We start from the raw sequence: 21,216 nt of genomic DNA, 5'->3' as shown, positions 1-21,216 counted from the left end.
CTTGGGTAAATCACTTTACTTCCTTAGACCTCAGATTCCACAACTGTAAAATGAGGAGATTGGAGCTGACAGTCTTTGAAATTCCTTCTAGCTTTTAGAGTTATGACCCTTTGACCCTTGGTCTGGTTGGGAAAGTTGTCTTTGCCTCTCCATTATATAAATGCTTTTGATCCTATTAGGGAAAGGTCTTTTCATTCCTATTATTTTTAATTTTTTTAAAAAAACATAAAGTGCTATGTTTTATGGAAGGCTTTTTCAAAATCTAGTGATGTAATCATGTGGTTTTTGTTGGTATGCTATTAATATGATTTATTAGTTCTGCAAAGTTTGTCAAAACAAACTCTTTTTGCCATCAAGGACAGTGAAGCCACCACATTTAGGTTCTAATATCACAGTCCAGGATGTGCTTTTAAAAAGAAGTGGAAATAGTACTGAAGAAAACAAATATGGAAAAAAACAGCTGGATTAACCAAGTATATGCAGAGGAGATTCATCCTGAAGGTGAGAGAATTGGGGATGGAGGAGGGGAAGCTGGTAGTTTTGAAGGATTTGTTTTCAAAGTATCTGGAGCAGAGGGAGATACCAATGATGTGGGAAAAATCTTGGAAATCTTGAAAAATAAAAGGTGATAGACACCAGAAATAACTACTAACATTTTTGCTTATTTTCTCATCTACATAAAATTTTGATGAGAATCATTTACATATGAATAGAAAGCATGCTGGGTGAGGGATAAGGAAGGAGCAGGCAAGCTTTTAGAAATGATATTCCATAGGATAACACATTTTCACTGTCACACAATTAAAGCTGTAGAGAATACAAGAACCTTCTAGGTTTACAGTATGTCGACTATAAAAAAGCATTGGTTTTGGCAAGACAGAAGGCCATCTTAGAGGTTCTCTTCCAACAAAGCTTCTTCCCTTCATGGATCAAAATCACACAAGATTCTTTGAAATATATAACAGAGATAATCTTGTCCTATGACACTTTGATCTTGAATATAAATTGAGGTACAAAGAAAGATGTATGCCCACCAAAGGCATTTGCCACCTCCATAGAACAGATCTCAAGTAGAGTTCAAGTCTGAGGGGAATTCCCTGAGATGGCAAGTATGCCAAATGCTTTTGTTTGTGGATGGCATTGTGATATCCATAAAGACTCAAAAGAATTCGGTTTGGTTATCCGTTCAGAAACAAGACAGACTGATGAAGAATGACTATTGCGTATGCTATTATATTATGTTTGATGGTTACCTATGTGAGTATGTTTTGGATAGTCATTTCAATAGGTTGGCTCAGAATTGAACAGTAGGAGAACCACCCTTTGGGAAACTGCATAGTTCCTTTAATGGTTCTCAAGCTTCTCCTAGAAAACAAATGCTTGTCTTTCAATTAATTAAAAAATCATCCTGATTATTATTGTTATACTGAAAATTGTCTCATTATTATATTGATAAATTTGATAAAAATTGCCTATATTATTATTACATTATTTTGCAAACATAAAAATCCACAATCATTTCCATATAGAAAAAAGAACCCCAAAAGAGGATTGTATTTGAAACTGTGAATCTCTAGGCATACAACCTTGTTTTTCTAAAGTATATGTGAAAGTTGACATAGTAGTTCCAGCATTGTGATTGCTTTTGAAAATCCCTCTGTTCTTCTTTATGTATTTTTTTTGGAGGCAATCACGGTTAAGAGACTTGTCTAGGGTCACATAACTAGTAAGTGTCTGAGGCTAGATTAGAACTCAGATCTTCCTGACTCCATGGCTGGTGTTCTATCCACAGCAATGAAACCTAGCTGCCCTTCTTTTATTTATTCATTTTTGGAAGGTTTTTACTGATACTCTTTTTCTTTATTTTAGCCTTTACTATCACTAGATAATAATTCTCCTCTTGTCCTCTATCAGGACAGGGGATAAGTGGGTGGGTGGATGGGAAAGAATTTGTCCTGACAATAAAGACCTGTCTTTTATAGCAAGCAAGTCAAATAAAACAAATCTGTAGATTGCCTGTAACTGAAACTGTAGATCTCATTCTGTGCTTTCAATCCATCAGCTCTCTGCCAAATGGTGGGTAGCCCACTTTAACATGGGTCTTCTCTAGATGGTTATTGCAGAGATCTGAAGTACTTCAAGGTCATTTTTCTTTACAATTCTGCAGTTACTGTATAGGTTATCATCTTGGCCCTGCTTACATTGTTCTACATCAGTTCATATAAATCTTCCCAGGTTGTTCTGAATCTGTCCTTTTCATTATTGAAAAATGACTATCAGGATCTTTTATTTGCCTAAAATAAGGTTTTATCAACATTGTAATATGACATTTGAAAAAACTACATCAACTATTCTTTCAATCACACTTGGTTTTAAAACAAACATTTCCTATTGTAAATATAATTGAAGAAAATATTTAAATCTCCAATATAATAGAATTGCTTTTCTCCCAATTCTCTTTTCAAAATTTGAGATGATATGCAAGGCCCACAGCAGTTTTAACATTAGGCTAGAGGCATCTGTCACAGGAATCTGATATTTTCAGAAATGTGTTTGCTTCTCATTGAATTGTATCTTCAGTATTCAAAATGATGGAGTTATTATATACAAGAGAAAAAACCTGAAGGCTTACTTAAATGATTTGAAATAAAAATGGACTTTTCATGGGGCTTTCAGGTAGACATTAGAATTCTTCCCTTGTATATTTCTCGATGTAGTTTTCTTAATCAGATACCATGAAGGTTTTACACTTCTTTATTCTGGCTCCTACTGTGCTGAAGGAGGCCTTTTTTGTCTTCTGGAAGAATCTTTACTTACCTCAGGTATCCACTCATTAAACTAAACAGCTCTTATTGTTGTTGTTAGCTTGCTATGTGTCAGACAATATGCTAAACACTGGTAATAGAAAGATAAAACCCCACAAAAGCAGCCCCTGCCCTTGAAGAGCTTACATTCTGATGGGGGAGAACATTTAAATGAATAGGTACATGTATATTATAGATTATATATACATACATGTGTATGTATTATATACACATACATATACATATACATATACATATACATATACATATACATATACACACACACACACACACACACACACACACATATATATATATATATAATAAGGGAAAAGTTGATCTCAGAAGAAAGGGCACTCATGACCCTCTTGAAGAAGGTGGTGTTTGAACTGAATCTTGAAAGAAGCTGTAGATGTCAAGCATCTGAGATGAGGAGGGAGGGCATTCCAGGCATGAGGGACAGCCAGTGCAAAGGCCCAAAGTTGGGAGATGGATGGTTGTGTTTCAGGCATAGCAAATAGGTCTATGATGTTACTGGACTGTGTAATATGTGGAGGTGATTAAAATGTGAGAAGACTTTACATCTTTACATACATCTTTGTTCACATTAGCCTCAGTCTGAATTGGAGTTTTTCCCTCAATTATGATTATGAACAATGAAACATTATTCAAAGAAGGAATCTCTAGTCTTCACCAGACTTATATCGACAGGGGTCTAAGATACAAAAACCAAAACGGGACTGAGGGAAAATTGTAAAATTCAAAAATAAATAAATTTTAAAAAATAGGAACCTTTGACCTAGACCAGAGATGGGGAACCTTTTTTCTTACAAGGGCCATTTGGATATTTATAACATCATTTGCCAGTTATATTTGGTGAAACATTTAATTAATTCATCCCTTAAAAGCTATGAGATTTATTGAATCTCAAGTCTTGCCTGTGGTTGCCTTGGCAATGTCAGACCAATATGGCTAGCAGAGTCGAGGTTCCCTGCCCCTGCCCTAGACCATGGCCAGTTTTTGTTAAAATCTCATGTGAGCTTTATAAGTGTACATTTTGAGATTCTTTTAAGTAGTCTTCATAGAATTTACAAAGACAGTTTTCTTAACATTCTATTCATCAGTAATTTCCTTATTTATCTTTTTCTATTTCTTGTAGGCAGAATATTATTGAGCTGTTTTCTAGTGCATTTTGCAACTCTATTCCTTTTCATTGATACATTATTAAATTGATTCATTGATAGATTATTAAATTTGGTTTTATCTCCATGGGGAAACATGGAAGGAAACAGGTATCTTTTCTCTTGTTTAAAGAATGTAAATGCTGAATCATCAAATCATCATTTGATTTTTTTTTCAGTCTATCTCCTACTTGATCTCTCTGCAATTTTTGACACTGTGGCCTACCACTTCCTTCTAGATATTCCTTCTTCCCTGGGCTTACATGTCCTTGCTCTTTTCTAATTCTTCTACTACCTCTGGATAATTCCTATCCCTTACTGAATTATCATTCACATCAAGTGCCCCCCATGACTCTTTCCTGAGCCACCTGTTCTCTCTCTATGCTCTCTATCTTGGTGATTTCATAAGTTCTCATCAATTCAATTACAATCTCCATGCAGGTTTCTCTCAAATCTATATATCCATCTCAGATCTTTTTCCTGGATGCTAGAATCAGATTATCAATTATTTTTGAGAACCTCCATCTGGATGTCTGATCAGTATCTCACTCTTAACATGAACAAAATGGAGTTCATTATCTTTCTCATTGAAACCTCCTTCAAACTAACTTTTACCTGTTAAGGGCTCCAATCCCTCCCATATCCAATTAGTTTCCAAGTTTTGTCATTTCTACATCCACAGCAATTTTTATATCCACCCCCTCTCTCCCCTCACATAGCCATCACTCTAGCTTATTAGATTCTCATCCCATTTCATCTGGACTATTGCTATAGATTCATGTTTGTCCTCCCTGATTCCAGTTTCTTTGCTCTCCAATTCATCCTCAATATACCTAATAGGTTGATATTACTACATTTGCCTCAGGTACTTGGGGTTTCTCTATTCATGAGATATCTACCTAGACTGAAAATATTAATTTCTCAGCATAGCTAATCTTTGATCTGTGCTCAGAGATGACAACAGAAAGGCTGAAGAAGACAGCTTGGGACTCAGGCTCATACAGACAAACATATTCCCACTATCATGTTCCTGTAGTCCCCATTGTCAGTGGGGAGCAGAGGGGAGCATTGCAAGTCCAAGAGAGAGAAAGTACTGGAAGAAAATCCCAAAAGGGAGGGCCCCAAAGAAGCAGAGCTATTTCTTTTTCTTTTCCTTCAGACAACAGAGTGGATGGCTCCTTCTGACTTAATTGCCAATCATTTGTGAAACTACCCCTTCCTCTAAACACTTGGGATCAAATCAGGAGATTTTGTGTCACCCCCATAAGATGCATGTTACTTCCATAAGAGTCAGGGTGCATGTCCATTTCCTTAGACCTTTCCCTAGATCAGCAAATCATGCGGTCCCCTGATCTCTGTTATACCTGTTTGCTGATAGAAAATGGAAGAATACTTAACCACTATTCACACTTGAACTGCTTTTAGCAAGCAATCAGAGACTCTGCTCTTAAGGGGACTGCTGCATCTAACAGTCACAACAATCCATTAGGAGAAATGATGCTCTGGTTTGCAACCAGACAGAACTCACTCTACTGAGCAATATCAATGTATACTGCCATCAGTTCCATCTTTTAGCAGGACAATTTGTTTTAAAAGTGTGCGGGGGAGAGCAATCATTCATTCAGTCAGCAAATATTTATTAAGCTTCTGCTGTGTGCAGAAAATTATGGTTGTCTCTGGGAGAGATACAAAGTTGAGATAAGACCTGGTGGTCCCTGTCCTTAGAGAATTCACTATCAAAGAGAAGGATAATAAATTGACATAGAGTTTGTAATGCATGAATTTATATGGAGAGAAGAATAAAGTGGAGTGTGCGATTTGAGGGCTAACATGGTTTCCAATAAAGACTTTCCTGGAAGATGTGGCTCCTGAATAGGGTTTTCAAGGTTTGGGATGAATTCAGTAAACAAAGAGAAGAAAGGAGAGAATTCTAGCCATGAGGATTGGGTCTGTATTTCTAGTGTAGAGACTTGTCTGGTTTGAACAGATGGGGATAATCTGAGATAAGAGATGGCCTCTTCTCTTAGATGCCCCTCTCTCAACTCTCCTGGCTTCAGTTCCCTTTAATGTGTGGTCTTCCTCCATTAAAATGTAAGCTCCTTGAGGAACAAGGACTGTCCTTATTTGTATCCCCAGCATCGCATACAATACCTCATACATGGCTAAGTGTTTAACCAAGACTTGTTCACTTGGATGAGATGGGTAGGGTCTTAATGCCAGAGAAAGGAGGTTGAACCTTTTAGTAATGATGTGGCAAGATCTTTGCAAGTAGCATGTGATTGGAGATTGGGGTCTACTGGCAGACAGAAATTCTTTGATGCCTACCAACCTGAACTCTTGGAGCATGTGGCATTATGACTGAGGCAATCATTTCCTCCCACTCTTGTAGGAAAGAGGGGAACTGAAATCTTGTGAGAGGAAACAAGTGAATAATGAATTGAGAAGTGTTCACCAAATGCTCTGAGAGTTTGCTACTGCCAAAATGGCTTGGGGGTGGGGAGATTACAGCTAAACTGGGGAAGGGTGGCGGTTCCCTGTCATAGACTCTACAGTCAATAATGGCTTCCATAATGGGGCCTTTGTAGCCAAGCATATTCAACTGTAGCCTGAGAAAGAGAATGGGAGAGGACATGAGTCTGGCTGTGCTGGGAGACACTTTTGGGTCACCACAGTTGCTGCTACTGTCACTGGTGTTGGGATGATAGGAAAAGATTGGAAATGAACAAGGTGAAAGTCACATTGAATGGATGCAGAATGGCTGTTGTTGTCTTGGTTGACAAGACTAAAACCAGTGATACTCCTACTTTCTTTTGCCTTATTTTGCATTGAACTTATAACCCTAATTTTCATTCTTTAAGAGTTTGCTCCCTTTTTATGTTTGGCATGTTTTCAAAGAAATCATTTTCCCTAGGATAGCATTCTTTTCATATATGTGTTTATGTATTACGTATGTGTCCCTAAGGAATTAAATGCAGACGAGAGGGAGGTTATGATGTCCAATGAGAGAGAGAAATAAATTTCCTTTCTAATTGCTGGGACTATCATCTTGGCTCTTGAGCAGAACAAAACAATGTTATTGATAAATATTATGATCATTCCCCCCCAGAGCAGAAAAGAATAAGTGAATTTGGACAGTCCCAGATGGGGGATGAGCCAGCAGTTTTATTGGTGGAAGGTTTAGTAAGTGGATAGCAGTCATCCCTGTCCAAGGCAGTGGCTTTAGGCAACTTCTCATTCCTTCTCCCTTGGCAGATTTGAAAGAATCTCATACTCCCTGAGGGGATAAGTAAGAGTGCTCATGAAAGGGAAAGTCAAGGCCAGGAAGAAGACCAAGAGGGTAAAGATAGAAACAAAGGTTGCCACCTACATAAGGGTGCCAGATAGAGAGGAGTCATCAATTCTCATCAGCTAAATGCCTCCTGCTACTCATACTGCTAGAAGTATGCCCCAGCAACTATTACGTGTGAAAAGAATGTTTTTATGGCATCAGTGGGAAGGAAGGATTGACTGGGGGAACAGGGTGGGACAAGTGGAGGACTTAACTGTTAGGAGGCAAGGGTGGACTGGCAAAAGTTGAACAGCTAACTACTAACTAGCTCCCCCAAAAAGTACTCATTAAACCTAAGCTTAATATGCATTAGAAACATTTTCCCACTACTTTCTTAAGACTAGACAATGTCTCCATCAAAAATCAATCAACATAACAATCAATCAAGCCCTGATTTATATAGCACTTGTTGATTTCCAATGCTCACACTGAAAATTGAATAATCAACTGTCTGAACCCGTTTGAATTGGATTCAGTACACTCCTGCACATAGGTGTTATTAGTGTGTTGTATGAATAGAGTGGAGGTATAAGATGTGGGGAATGTTGTGAATGCAATATTGATAAGACTTAAGGAGCTAGGCGGCTAGGTGGCACAGTGGATAGAACATTGGCCCTGGAGTCAGGAGTACCTGAGTTCAAATCCGGCCCCATACACTTAGTAATTACCTAGCTAAGCCACTTAACCCCAGTTCCTTGCGGAAAAAAAAACACCTTAAAAAGACTTAAGGAGCTGCTTGGATTTGAGAGATGAATGAGAGGAGGAAAGTAAAAAACTAATATGAAGGTTATAAACATGAAAGCCTCAGTTAATGGTGACATTATAAACACTGCTTGGTCCCCATTAGTCAGAAACTATAATGCGAATTTACAGTTCTTTGAGAGACAAAATGTTCTCTACTAGAGAGATGATGGTTTCTATGTGTTTTATCCTAGTCAGACCCTCTGTGGTGTATAATGCTCAGTTTTATGGGCCACTTTTTCAGAAGGACATTAACAAGATTGAGGACATCCTACATAGTTAAGAGTTCTGAGATGGTGCCATATGAACACTGACTAAAGGGAGTACAACTGTTTAGTCTCTGGAGGAGAAGATTTAAGAGGAATGTTTCAACTATTTGAAGACATGTCACATGAAAGAGAAATCAAGTATATTTTTCTTGGACCCAGAAGGCAAAACAAGGAGGAGTGGAAGTTAGGCAAATTTTTCAGCATCACAGAATTTCAGAGTTGGAAGGAAATCAACTAATTCAGCCCATACTCGAACAAGAATACTGTCTACCACATATCCAAAAAGAAGTTAGCCTTTGCTTAAGATCTTCGCTTAAAGATATACTCTAGTGAGGGGAAAGCCCTTACAGAATTGCTTTCCAGAATGCGACCCATTCTACTTTCAAATAGCTCACGATTAGGAATTTTTCCCCACATCATCTTTCAGTAGGCTTTTTTTTTTTTGTAAATTCTTTCCAGTGCTGCTAGCTTTTCCCTTGAGGGTTTAAGGAGAATAATTCTATTCCCTCTTCCATGTGACAGCCTTTCAAATGCCTAGAGACAGTTTTCATATCTCCCCTAAGTCTTCTTCTCTTCTCCAGGCTAAACATCCTCAGTTCCATCAATTGTTAATTAACCTGGCTCTCTGGCTTATCAGTGTCCTTTCTAAAATGTGGCCTTCAGAACTGAACATGATGCTTCCAAAATGATGTTGCAAGGACAGTAAAGCTGGATTATCACCTCCCACATTAGGACATGGGAGCGCTTTTAATGGAACCAAAGATCACATTAGCTCTCTGGGTTGCCATATCAACCTTGTATTTGACATTAAGGGTTGCAATAGTCCACTAAATCCCTGGATTTTTTTCCCAAATGACCTGCTGTCTAGCCAAGCCTTGCCCATCTTATATTTATGAAGTCGCCTCTTTGAACCAAAGTGTAAGGTTTCTGTTTTCTCCTTATTACATTTAATTTTATTCCATCCAGTTCAATGTTTCAGCTGTTGCTATCTTTTTGGATCCATTCTCTCTTACAAGGTTGTTGGCTTTTTTCCCCAATTTTGTGTCTGTGGAATTTTGATAAACATGTTATTAATGTTTTTATTCACATGATTGCTAAAATGTTAAATAATGCAGGGCTAAGGCTAGATCCCTGGGGTACTCTACTTGAGATATCTCTCAGCATTGATGTTTTGCCATTACTCCTTGGGTTTGGGCTCTTAACCAGTGATTAATCCACTGAAGTTTACTATCATCTCGTCTAGATCTCTCCATCTTTTTTACAAGCTAACATGACAGATTTTGCTAAGTGCTTTGCTAAAATCTAGGAATATCATATCTACAGTATTTTCCTGGTTTAGTATTTAGTACCCTTTTGACAAGGGTAGTCAAATACAATTGTCAAAAAAAAAGGAAATTAAGTTAATCAGTCATGATCTGCTATCACTGAAATTGATGGTCACTTTTGTTTTGTCTTTTCCAATCCAAAGGTCATTCTCTTTGACAGAGAAAACTGAAGCAAAATAAAAGTTGAACTGCTTTCCTCTTTCATCTGATGTACTTATTGCATCCACTCCAAGAAGACCTCCTAGCTCTTCTTTGATCTTCTCAATTTAGACAAAGAGAGTTTTTGGAAAAACCCTTCTGGTTGCACTTTGCACCCCTTATCAGCTTAGACTGTTTTAGTTCTCTGATACTATTCTTATAGGACTACACTCCACTTTTTGCATTCATCCTCTCTTATCTGTCCTTAAGGCCATCTTCTGCATATATTTTTAAAATCTAAATTGTTCCCCTTTCATCCCTGTGTATCCATTTGCATCTCTTCAGACAACCCCATTTGCCCCCATAGAATTGTTTCCCTTTATATTATCAGAATTTTGTTTGTGAGAGCTTCCCACCCCCTTCTAGGCAGACTTCCTTAAGAGTTTTAGTCCATGAGAACCTACCTTTATTTTCTCTGAATCCTTTGAAATATGCTTTCCCCAAATCACCAGACTATGAATAGCTCCTTTCCCAAACTCTAGGAGGGAGGGGTCACTTGCCCTCAGGGTTCTCACTGTTGCTATTTCAGCCATCAGATCCTCCCTTTAAGTGAAACTCAGATCCAGAATAGAATTTCTCCTTGTTTTCTCCATCTTTTTGAAAAAGCAAATTATCATTTTTTCTATTAATAATATTTTATTTTTTCCTAATTACATGTACAGATAATTTTTAACATTCATTTTGGAGTTCTAAATCAAGAGCAAGTTATCATTAAGGTAAGGCAAGGAATTATGAATTCTTCCACTTTGGGCAGTTTTTCTGTCAAGATAGCAAAATGTTTAGAAAATTGATGCCCCTTTCCCCATTACTATCATAATAGGCCTCTATGGCAGGCTAGTTATCTGTTTCCCCGGTTTCTCATCCATTCCTCTTTCTGTCCAAGTGGTTTGCAGTCTTCTCCTATGACAATATTGCTTTTATTTCTGCTTCCTTTGATTTTTTGCTCAAATGTTGTTCAGAATGTCTCCCCAGTCTGCGTTCTATATGTCTTCACATGAGTATGTAATCTATTGCACAGCATTCCCCAAGGTCAGACTCAACTCAGACAAAGTCCAATTTTGATGATAGGTCTAAAAGATATCACTCATTCTTTGACTCTTATTGCTTTCTCCCAGAATCTACTCTGGGAAAATCTCAGAGAATAGTTTTGTCTAGATGAACCTTCATAATTGCTGGCAACTGGTTTCCAACTCCTGCTTAAACACTGAAGGTAATAGTGAATTCTGGGGGTAGGGGAAAGGAGAATGGGGTAGCTTTTATTTAATACCACAGAAAATGTCAAAACTGCAAAGAATGCACAGGTCAGAGCCAAATGTGCTCATTATAGCTAATAGATAGTTATTACAATTTCCCTCCCTCTCAAGTGGCTTTCACTTTTTTTCAGAGCCTTAAAATCTTCCAGTCTCAAAAGCAACATGGAGTTTATTTATTTCTATTTTTTAAAAATTCTGAACTTAAACACTCCAAAAGAACATTTCCACACTCACAGCAGAACACATAAAGAGAATTCTATGAATTCTTTATTTCATGTTGTTTGTTTTTTAAAAAGCATATTATAAATTCCACATATGATTTCCAAAAATCGCCCTACTTGCCTGTGCTTCCTTCTGAATTGCCTTCTGTTTTCTTCTGTATATTTAAAAATGCTTCTGTGGTTCTCAGTTTTGGGGCTTCACTCCTGCTAATGATCTACCTCTTCATTTAAAAAATGAGAGATGAAAAAGAAAAAAAGAATTCTGTAACAAGTTAGCGTTGTCAAGGAAAACAAATTCACATAGTGACTATGTCCAAATCTAGACCTCTTTCTTTACCTTGGGTCCATCACCTCTCATCAGGAGGAGGGGACCATTTCATCATAGGTCCTTTGGAGACACTAGATCTACAAAGTTTTGAACTTGGACTTCCTTGCAAGGCAGTCCTTAAGTCTGGTACAGTCCAGGAAAATACCCATTATCAGTCTAGAAGACCGGATTCTGGGATCACATGGCCTAGGAAATTCCCTTTCCTTTGCTCGGGTCAGAGGTTCAGAAATGACCTTGTCTAGGAATTCCCCTCTAGGGCCACAGGTAGGAACATCAAAGGCAGTAGAAGCAGCCTTCATATAATGCTTGGAGGTTTGCAAAGTGCTGTACAAATATCTCCTTTGATCCTCACAAGTACTCTGTTATTACTTACATTTTACAGATGAGGAAACTGATATAAACAGAGGGTATGTGATTTGCCCAGGTTCATACAGTTAGTATGTGAGGCAGAATTTGAACTCAAATTAGAGTATTTTTGACTCCAAATCCAGTGTATACACTGTGCCACCAAGTTGCTTCCACATGTCTTTTCTTGCCTTAACCTACCAAGAAATTCCTATTCTTGATTGCTGTCCTGGCTGCTGTCATCTTTGACCAACAAAGTGTCCTCATAGGTTTGGTAGCTAACCTTACAAAAGAGAAAAGGAAGGTAATGGATTGGAGTTTGGGATCCAGGAGATCTTCTCTTAGTCTATGTAGACAAATACTTACCAGCTACTCAAATGCTCCCATTGATGGCTGGAGGTGCTGGAAAGGAACTGGCTGCATTCTTAGCATCTTTCCAGAAGAAAGATCGGAAAGGAAAAAAGTGAGAAAGTCATCTCCTTGACTTATAAACCAATGGAAAGGGATAGATCTCTCAACAAGGATCTTCATCAACCAATTCAACTTGGGAGCAACTCTATCGGTAAAACCCATCATCCAGGATGTGCCGAAGTATTGTTCCAAACCAACCAATTCCTCTTGGAGGCACCCCAAAATCATCAAGATTTAATCATAAGTTTTTAAGCATCTCAATAAAGTGCCACCTACCTAGCTATACCTTCAGATGCTTTTCAAAGTCCAAACAATTAAAGCTGACCATCTTCTAAGTCCATCAAATTGAAATCATCAAGGAGATTTCCTTGGTCAATGATCAAATTTCTTGATCAATCTCCAACTGCACGTGTGTATCTTCTTAGAATATAAATGCTACTTTGAAGTCCTTCTTTTGATTTATTCTCTTCCTTTTCCATTTGGTATACTTGTCTGGAACCAGAGATTATAGGATGTTTGCTTTAGATCTGGAAAGGACAGTGAGGAGACATTAAGTCCAACTCCCTCATTTTTCAGTTGCAGAAATTGAGATAGAGGTTGAATGATTTGTCCAAAATCACACAGCTTAGTAAGTGTCTGAAGTAGGATTCATAAGCATCTGAATGTCTTCGGCACTTCAACTACAGTACTCCTTCCACCGAGCCACCTAATACTCATGGGTCTCAACCTACCAAGTCTCAGTGATAATTAAAATGTCAAATGTGCACCATGTCCCAAGTTATCTAGCTTGTTATTCATACTTTGTTTATCTATATATGAAAAGTCGAGGCCAGGATTTTAGTCTTGACTTGGTTCCTGGATTTTGTTTCCTGTCAATTTTTGGCCTTTTCTACCATTACATTCTTCCTTGTATTCTTATGAATCTTTATGTTTCTATCTTGTGCATCACTGGTACCCAGTTTTCTCCTTTCCTCTTCTCTTTTAGTTTAAAGATTTTGTAAATTAGATTTGTAAGATTTCAGGCAAATAAATTATGACAGCTCTTGTTATGTGAATTTCAACCCTGGGTGAGGAGTCTTCTATTTCTAAATATAAAGTCAAGTTGGGAAAATCCAATCCTAGTCTTGGATGCCATTTTCTTAGCCAGCTCTTTGCTTCCCATTCTTTTTATGGGGTGTGAAGAAAAAAATTCCTAACAATTAGAGCTGTTTTAAAGTAGGAGGGAGCATCATGGGAAGTAGAGAATTCTGGGTGACTATTTTAAGAGTCACTGTATGGAATGGGGCTCCTAGCCATATAGGGTAGGATTAAATAATTTCTTTAATTCCTTTGAATTTGGAAATAGTATTTTCTATTTTCAATCCCAGGAAAATTATGTATTATTTGCTAAGTAAGCTCAGTGTGGGGTATACAGTAAAAATCAACAATTGATTACTGAGATGAATTCAAATAAATTTATTGACTTGAAAAATATCTGATCTCTGACTCAGTTGTTCATTGCTTTGCTCCTATGCTTCCACAAGTAGCCCATCAGAACAAAAAAATTATTGAGGCTTCAGGATTTTTCTTTCCCTCCAATCAATTTTCTGAGGGCACCTTTCACATCCTTGTTCCTTAGGGTATAAATGAGAGGATTCAACATGGGGGTAACTGCTCCATAAAATATTGAGATGACTTTATCCTGGTCCTGAGCCTCTTTAGTTTGGGGCTTCAAGTACATATAGATGGCTGTCCCATAAAATATGACCACTACTGTCAAGTGGGAACCACAGGTGGAGAAAGCTTTGAGCCTGGCCTCCATGGAGTGGATCCTGAGCACAGCCGCCACAATACGGATGTAGGAGATGAGAATAAAGGTGAATGGCAAGGGCAGGGTAAAAGTACTAATGATCATACCCAGTACCAGGCTCATGGAGGTGTCTGAGCAGACAAGCTTAAATAAGGCCTGGATCTCACAGGTGAAATGGTTGATGATGTTGTGTCCACAATATTGAGTTGGAATAGTGACGATTGGGATTACAGAAATGAAGAAGGCACTGACCCAGGTGCCCACGACCATCTGCAGGCAGACCTGGTTGCTCATGATGACAGTGTAGCGCAGAGGGTTGGAAATGGCAATGAAACGGTCATAGGCCATGACAGCAAGAAGGAGACATTCAGTCATCCCCAGGAACAGGGAAGTGGTCATCTGGACATAGCAACTGTTATAGGAGATGGTGGGGAAGTCCTCAAAACACCGGGTCAACACATAGGGTTCCCAGCTGGTGGAGTAGCAGATGTCAAGGAAGGACAGGTTACTGAGAAAAAAATACATGGGGGTGTGAAGCTGAGCATCCCTTTGAATCACAATGACAATGAGGCTGTTCCCCAAAAGTGTGACTAGGTAGAGGCACAAGAGCCCAGTGAAGAAGGCAGCCTGCACACGAGGCTTCTGGGAAAAGCCCACCAGGATGAATTCTGTGACCTCAGAGTAGTTAGTTCTCTGTAGCCCATCCATCGGACCCCGTCAGCTGCAAGGGAAAGAGACAAAACAGAGCATCTTCTACATGGGAGCCAGGGGACAGGAAGAAGTTTTCAACGACTTCTGGAATGAACATTCTCAGCTTTAAGTCAAAACTGTGCTGGCCTCTTGCCAGAGGAGCAGGCTCATACTGCACATGTTGATGGAAGATGGAAAAAAGGTCTGGGGATTTGGAAAATTGTTTTCTTATGAGCAAACATTGAAGGGTTTGCTGTTACTTTAGCCTGGAGAAAGGGATATAAGCTCTCCTTACTTGATGCCAAAACATCTAGTCTATTGTGTGACATGGTGGCTAGAATAGGCCCATCTTGGAATCAGGAACTCAGGATTCTCACCCCAACTTTAACATTTTCTTCCTGGGTGACCTTGGGAAGTCCCTTCATGCTCAGTGCCTCAGTTTCTTCTTCTGTTAAAGTGAAGGTAATGAAGTAGATGCTGTCTCTGAACTCTTCTGGTTCCAAAGGCTTGTTATCCTATGAGTCACAGATTTGATCAATCAGATTTTTGGTCGTCATGCACAGGAAACTTGGGGGTGATTAAGTGAATCAAGCAGTTGTTTTGGGCTCATCGTGATGCACAATAGCCTGACCTTTTTGAATAAATTGGCTGGTCAGTTCCAAAGGTTATTTTCATTCAAACAACTAGTCATTATTTTTCTTTCGTGATAAGAAGAAGCTGATTTGACTTAAGTTTTTATTTCTAATTAGCTATTCAGGAGAGACAACTGGTCAATTTAGACTTCTGAGATTATAAATGGAATATGAGTGAGAAAGGCAAGGAAGGAATCAAAGAGAGACCTGAAGTTTCTCGTCTGGGAGACTAGGAGAATATTGTAATTGATCACCATGGGACATATTGGAAGTTGAGTCACTCTGTGTATGTGGGGGGGGGGGCGGATTCTGAATCTGATTTTGTTGAACTTGAGATTTAGGAGGGTAAGAAAAGAAAGGCTCCCTATAAATGAGCTCTTCAAAGCTTTGTGACAACAATGCAATGTGAGGAACCAATTTAAGGCAAAACAAAACTCATTATAAAGTTAACATGACAAGCAGCTAATCGAATCAATTCCAATCAATAAATATAATTGATATTGATGAAATAGATAAGCAAAGGGGGCTCTAAAATAAAATGATTTAAGAGGTTGATATGAATGATTATTTATGTTACTTTCAGACCCTCTTTGCAGGCATTTCTGGGGTCATCGAATCATAAACTTAGTAGGTAGAAGACAGTTTAGAGATCTGCTAGTCCCGTGGTATACGTTCAAAGAAGAACGCTGACACCAGAGAGAGGAAGGGACTTATGGACCATAAACATAGCTAATCATTGTCAGAGTTGGGACCTAAACTAAAGTCTTCTGACTCAGTAAACAGTGCGTATTCTAAATGGCCCCTGAAGATGCTCATTTTCCTGACTGTGGGGATTAGAACAGATTACCTGTGGAGAGCTTTCATTTCTCTTGGACTAGAATTCTCTTCTATGACCTCTAATCTCTGCCCATCATAAAAGCAGACCAATGGCCATGGCTAATTTCATTTGAGGATTACTGAATTTTGAGCTGGAAGGGAATTTGGAAAATGATGAATTCTGAGAGACTAAGGGACTTGTGTAAATCACATGGCTGTTAATTAGCAGAGTCAGGATGCCAACCTAGCTCTTCTGACTTCAGCATCCCGAGTCGTCCAGTTTACCCATTATCCCCTTTGCCCTACTTCCCATCTCATCTCATCCACTACTGCCTTGTGCAATTATCCAATTGCCAACCGACTGAAGATCCCAGTGTTTTATTTGGGAAACAAAGAAATAGTTTAGCTAAAGAAGTCTTTGAAGCGAGTATCCCTTGTGGGAAGGAGAGAGAGAGACAAACAGGTGAACATTACTCACTGCTGAGGCTCAGGAAGATAATAGGGGAGTTTTGTCAGCAATGGCCCTCCACCCCCAAATGAATAAGCTTGATTCCTTTACCTGCAATAGAAGTTTCACTGAAACAGTTGTGGAAATAAAATCTTCCTATGAGGGATAGTTATAATTTGGGAAAATTCTAAGGATGTGGCTATTAACTTATCTAGGCTGATCTTATTTGAATATTCTTGTTGTTCCATCAGTGATATAATGACCGCCTCTAGGAAAGGCACCATTCACTGTTGGTATTTGGAAGCCATCACTGAAGACGGATTGGGCAGTAGAGTCATGGTATACATCTAAATGAATTCATAGCATGCATTTCCCTCCATTTATGTAGGCATTATAATAAACTAGAGAATATTAAATCTGGAATGAACCGTAGAATGCATTGCATCAAACTGTTTCATATTTTGGAGATGAGAAAACTGAGTCTCAGAGAAGTGAAATAACTTGCCTGGTGTGACACAGCTTCTAAGTGATGAGCCTGAAATCAAACCCGGGTCTTCTTATTTGTAGTTCATGCTGAAAGTCCTGGTACCTTTCTTCTGGCAGCAGAAAATAGCCCCTAAAATTAAGGATATTTGTTTTAATTCTACAGAGATCCCTGGGAAGTCTGGAGCAAGTCTGGGGCTTCCTAACTTCAACCTTAGAGAAATGTTGCCATTCTTGGGACTTCAGGGACCATGTCCCTGCTTTGCAATTAAGAGGTGCCTAATAGAAAGAGGGGGAGAGTTTGTGGAGGAGGAGGGGACTCCTGCTAGAGTGAGCTCATTAAAAGTCACATACACTTTCCCTGAACTTTGTAATGAGAACTTCAGACATAGATCCCATTAATATCCATTTCTGGTAAGGAAAATGTGATACTTTCTCCTGCCTGCAGGAGACCTGGATTCAACGAGTGGGATATTCTTTAGGCTGCTCCCCTAAACTTCTTTACAAAGCCAAGTTAGACATGGGTAGTCCAATTTTGAGTAGGTTCAGTAATCCTTTCAGGGTACTACTACAGCCCTGAGGTCTCCTGTATTACAACAGGAGAACTTTTGATTGGGAAAGTAGTAAAGCCACTTCAGAATTTTTTAAAATTTGAATTTCTTCAATGAGTGGGAGAAAGGACAAATGTTTATTAAATACTTGCTATATGCAGGCACTTTATAAATATTATCTTGTTTGATTTTTACAAGCCTGGGAAGTAGGTGATATTACCTTCATCTAATAGTTGAGAAAACTAAAGCAGATAGAATTTAAGTGACTTGCCTAGGGTCACATGGTTAGTAAGTGTCTGAGACAGGATGTGAACCCAGGTCTTTTTAACTCCAGACCCAGGAAGCTACCTCAGGGTCATCTAGCTGCATTATTATTAAGTAGTTTCAGGAAGTTTTTCATATAATTGTTGGTCATTTGTATTTTATCTTCTAAAAGCTTTCAAGCCTTAACCATTGATTCTTTAAGTATAATTTCTCTTCTTGCATATTTTTGTCTTTTTCTTTTTTATCTTGGAGAGTAAAGACTTTTGAATGCAATGATGATTTCTAACTCAACAATTTCTCTTATTCTATCTACACCGATTTTGTGCAAAAGCTTTTTTAATTTTATATAATCAAAATTATTTCTTTTACCATTCTTGATCACCTCTATCCATGATTTGTTAGGAATTTTACCTCTATCCTATTTGTGAAAAACATATCCTTTTATTCTTTTATTCTTAAAGGATGCAATTTTAAAATCTTCAATATTTATTAATACACTTGGCTTTTACATCACCTTCATTTCTAAATATATTCCTCTCCTGCTAAGAGAACCATCCACTTGTAAAAAAGAAAAAAAAACAAAGTTCATCAAATCAACCAATGGGGCAGCTAGGTGCCACAGTGGATAGAGCACCAGCCCTGGAGTCAGGAGTACCTGGGTTCAAATCCGACCTCAGACACTTAATAATTACCTAGCTGTGTGGCCTTGGGCAAGCCACTTAATCCCATTGCCTTGCAAAAACAAACAAAAAAAAAATCAACCAACACATTGAGCAAGTCTGACAGCCCGTGTAATATTCCACACCCATTGTCTCCCATCTCCCTTCTCCATACTCATCATTTTTGTAGATGGACAATATTCCATACTTTGCTTAGTTATATCCCCATCTACATTGTTTGCTTCTACAAAAAGTGATGCAATGAATTTTTGAGTATACCTGCAACCTTTCTTTTTATTGTTGACCTTGGGGTAGATAGGCCTAATAGTGGGTTCTCTGAGTAAAAGGCCTTTTACTTTCTTCACCTAAATCCAAATTATTCTCTAGAATCATTGGATCAATTCACAAGATGTGTGACTGTAAGCATGTAAGGTCATGTATCCAACTGGTACTTCCAAGTATATTTTTGAGATTTTGTAGAATGTAATAGTGGAATATGACTGCTGTTGAAATTCCACCAAACTTTATGTTTAATATTCCTAAAGAGTTCTGATTTTATGAGTGTGGGTGTTTTCTCTACCAATGCCAATTTCTATTTCTCTACATCTCAACATATGTTTTTACAAATTGCTGTGGTAAAACGTTTTTATTGCTTGTTGGACAATCATTTGATGATGAGCCTCTTTTTGACTAGGCCTCAGGTAATAGATACAAAGTCTAGTACTCAGTCTAGAATTGAAGACTCTCTGCCTTGGTAGGATCTAGTTTTATTCTGAATTCCTAGTCTTTGGGACTGAGAATTCCCTATAGCAAACCAAGGAATCAGAAGAGGACTTTAATAAAAGGCCCAACTCTTGGATGGCAGGACCGTTTTTGTTTTGTTGGTCTGCTGAACACATCTTTCATATTTAATAATTGCTTGTTGAGGTGATTTGAATTTAATTCCATGCCATTTCTTGCATAGTAGACCTGGGTTCTTGAAGGTTCTGCTGACAGAGCATAAGCTTGGGGAGGTCGTAGTGGGAAGGTTTCAACTCTGTTGTTCAATAAACATTTATTAAGCACCTACTACACGTGCTAATTGTGGATATAAAGAAAGGCAAAAGATAGTCACTGACTTCAAGGAGGTCACAATCATAGGAGAGAAACCATGCAAACAATTATGTACAAACTAAATTCAGGATAAATAGAAAATAATCACTAGCCAGAAGATACTAGTCGTAAGACTACATAATGACTGGACTGTCTATTTGCTGTCCTGAAAACCAACTGAGTTAAATCTCCATATGGGTCCCTATTGACTACAGGGAGATGAAGCTTCAGGCACAGTGACTCCCCAAGATCTGCTGCTAAAAGGTATAAGGAGTTTGGGATTTGCTTCAATGGAGGTATTACCCACATTGATGAAATTATAGTTATTTGCAGTATTAAAGGTTCTTTGTGTATAGATATAGGTAACTATGTAAGTATGTGTATGACAGGTCATTTCAGTCATGTCTGATTGAATGTATCAGGACTGAGCTATCAGGAGGTCATAGGATCCTTAATCTGGAAATGAAAGGGACTTCAGAAAGCATCTAGCCTAACCCCATCATTTTATGGAAAAAGAAACTGAGGCTGGGTGGCTAGGTGGCATAGTGGAAAGAGCACTGGCCCTGGAGTCAGGAGTACCTGGGTTCAAATCTGGTCTCAGACACTTCATAATGACCTAGCTGTGTGGCCTTGGGCAAGCCACTTAACCCCATTTGCCTTGCAAAAACTAAAAAAAAAAAACAAAAAATAAAAAAAAAACCTGAGGCCTAGAAACTTGTCCAAGGTCACACATAGGAGTTTAGCTCTATAGAGCTATCAGGGACCTTAAAGGCCAGTTCAGTCCTCTTATATTACAGCAGAAGCAATTGATTCCTTGATAAGGGAAGTTACTTGTTGGTAGTAAATGGAAGGTCCAGGATTATAAGTATTTTTGCTGTTGTTGTTGAGTCATTTCAGTCGTGTCTGACTCTTCGTGACCTCTTTCGGGGTTTTCTTGGCAGAGACAGTGATTTGACAGTCCCTTCTTCAGCTTATTTTACAGATGAGGAAACTGTCAAATAGGGTGAAGTGACTTGTCCAAGGTCACCCAGCTACTGAGTGGTGTCTGAGGCAGAATTTGAATCCAGGAAGTTGAGTTTTCTTGACTCTAGGCCAGTGCTCTATCCACTGCAGTGCCACCTAGTTTCGCATATATTTTTGAGTAGATATTGGATGAGCACCAGGCCAGGAATGCTATAGATTGGTGGTTATTGCCATGTTATCTAGTCATCAATTAGTCAACAAATATTTGATCTGTGATGGTACCATGCTAAGTGGTGGAAAAACAAATACAAGCAGAAAGAAAGACAGTCCATGCCCTTAAGGAGTTTACATTCTAATGGGGAAGATAATACATCAAAGGAAGGTAAGGTAGGAGAGGGAAGTTATCCAGCACTGGGGCAGGGAGG

General features: G+C 38.5%; 1 protein-coding gene across 1 annotated transcript; it reads right to left on the bottom strand.

The window, feature by feature from the left end:
- Nucleotides 1–13,959: 13,959 nt before the first annotated feature.
- On the bottom strand, nucleotides 13,960–14,901 carry LOC141502507 (olfactory receptor 13H1-like). Its single transcript, XM_074207252.1, has one exon. The coding sequence runs from the start codon at nucleotides 14,899–14,901 to the stop codon at nucleotides 13,960–13,962; it is 942 nt and encodes a 313-aa protein (XP_074063353.1).
- Nucleotides 14,902–21,216: the final 6,315 nt, after the last annotated feature.

Source organism: Macrotis lagotis, chromosome X (genome assembly GCF_037893015.1).
Source record: "Macrotis lagotis isolate mMagLag1 chromosome X, bilby.v1.9.chrom.fasta, whole genome shotgun sequence".
Lineage (NCBI taxonomy): Eukaryota > Metazoa > Chordata > Mammalia > Peramelemorphia > Peramelidae > Macrotis > Macrotis lagotis.
The sequence above is the reverse complement of the archived record's forward strand: the minus strand, read 5'-3'. Positions and strand labels throughout refer to the sequence as shown.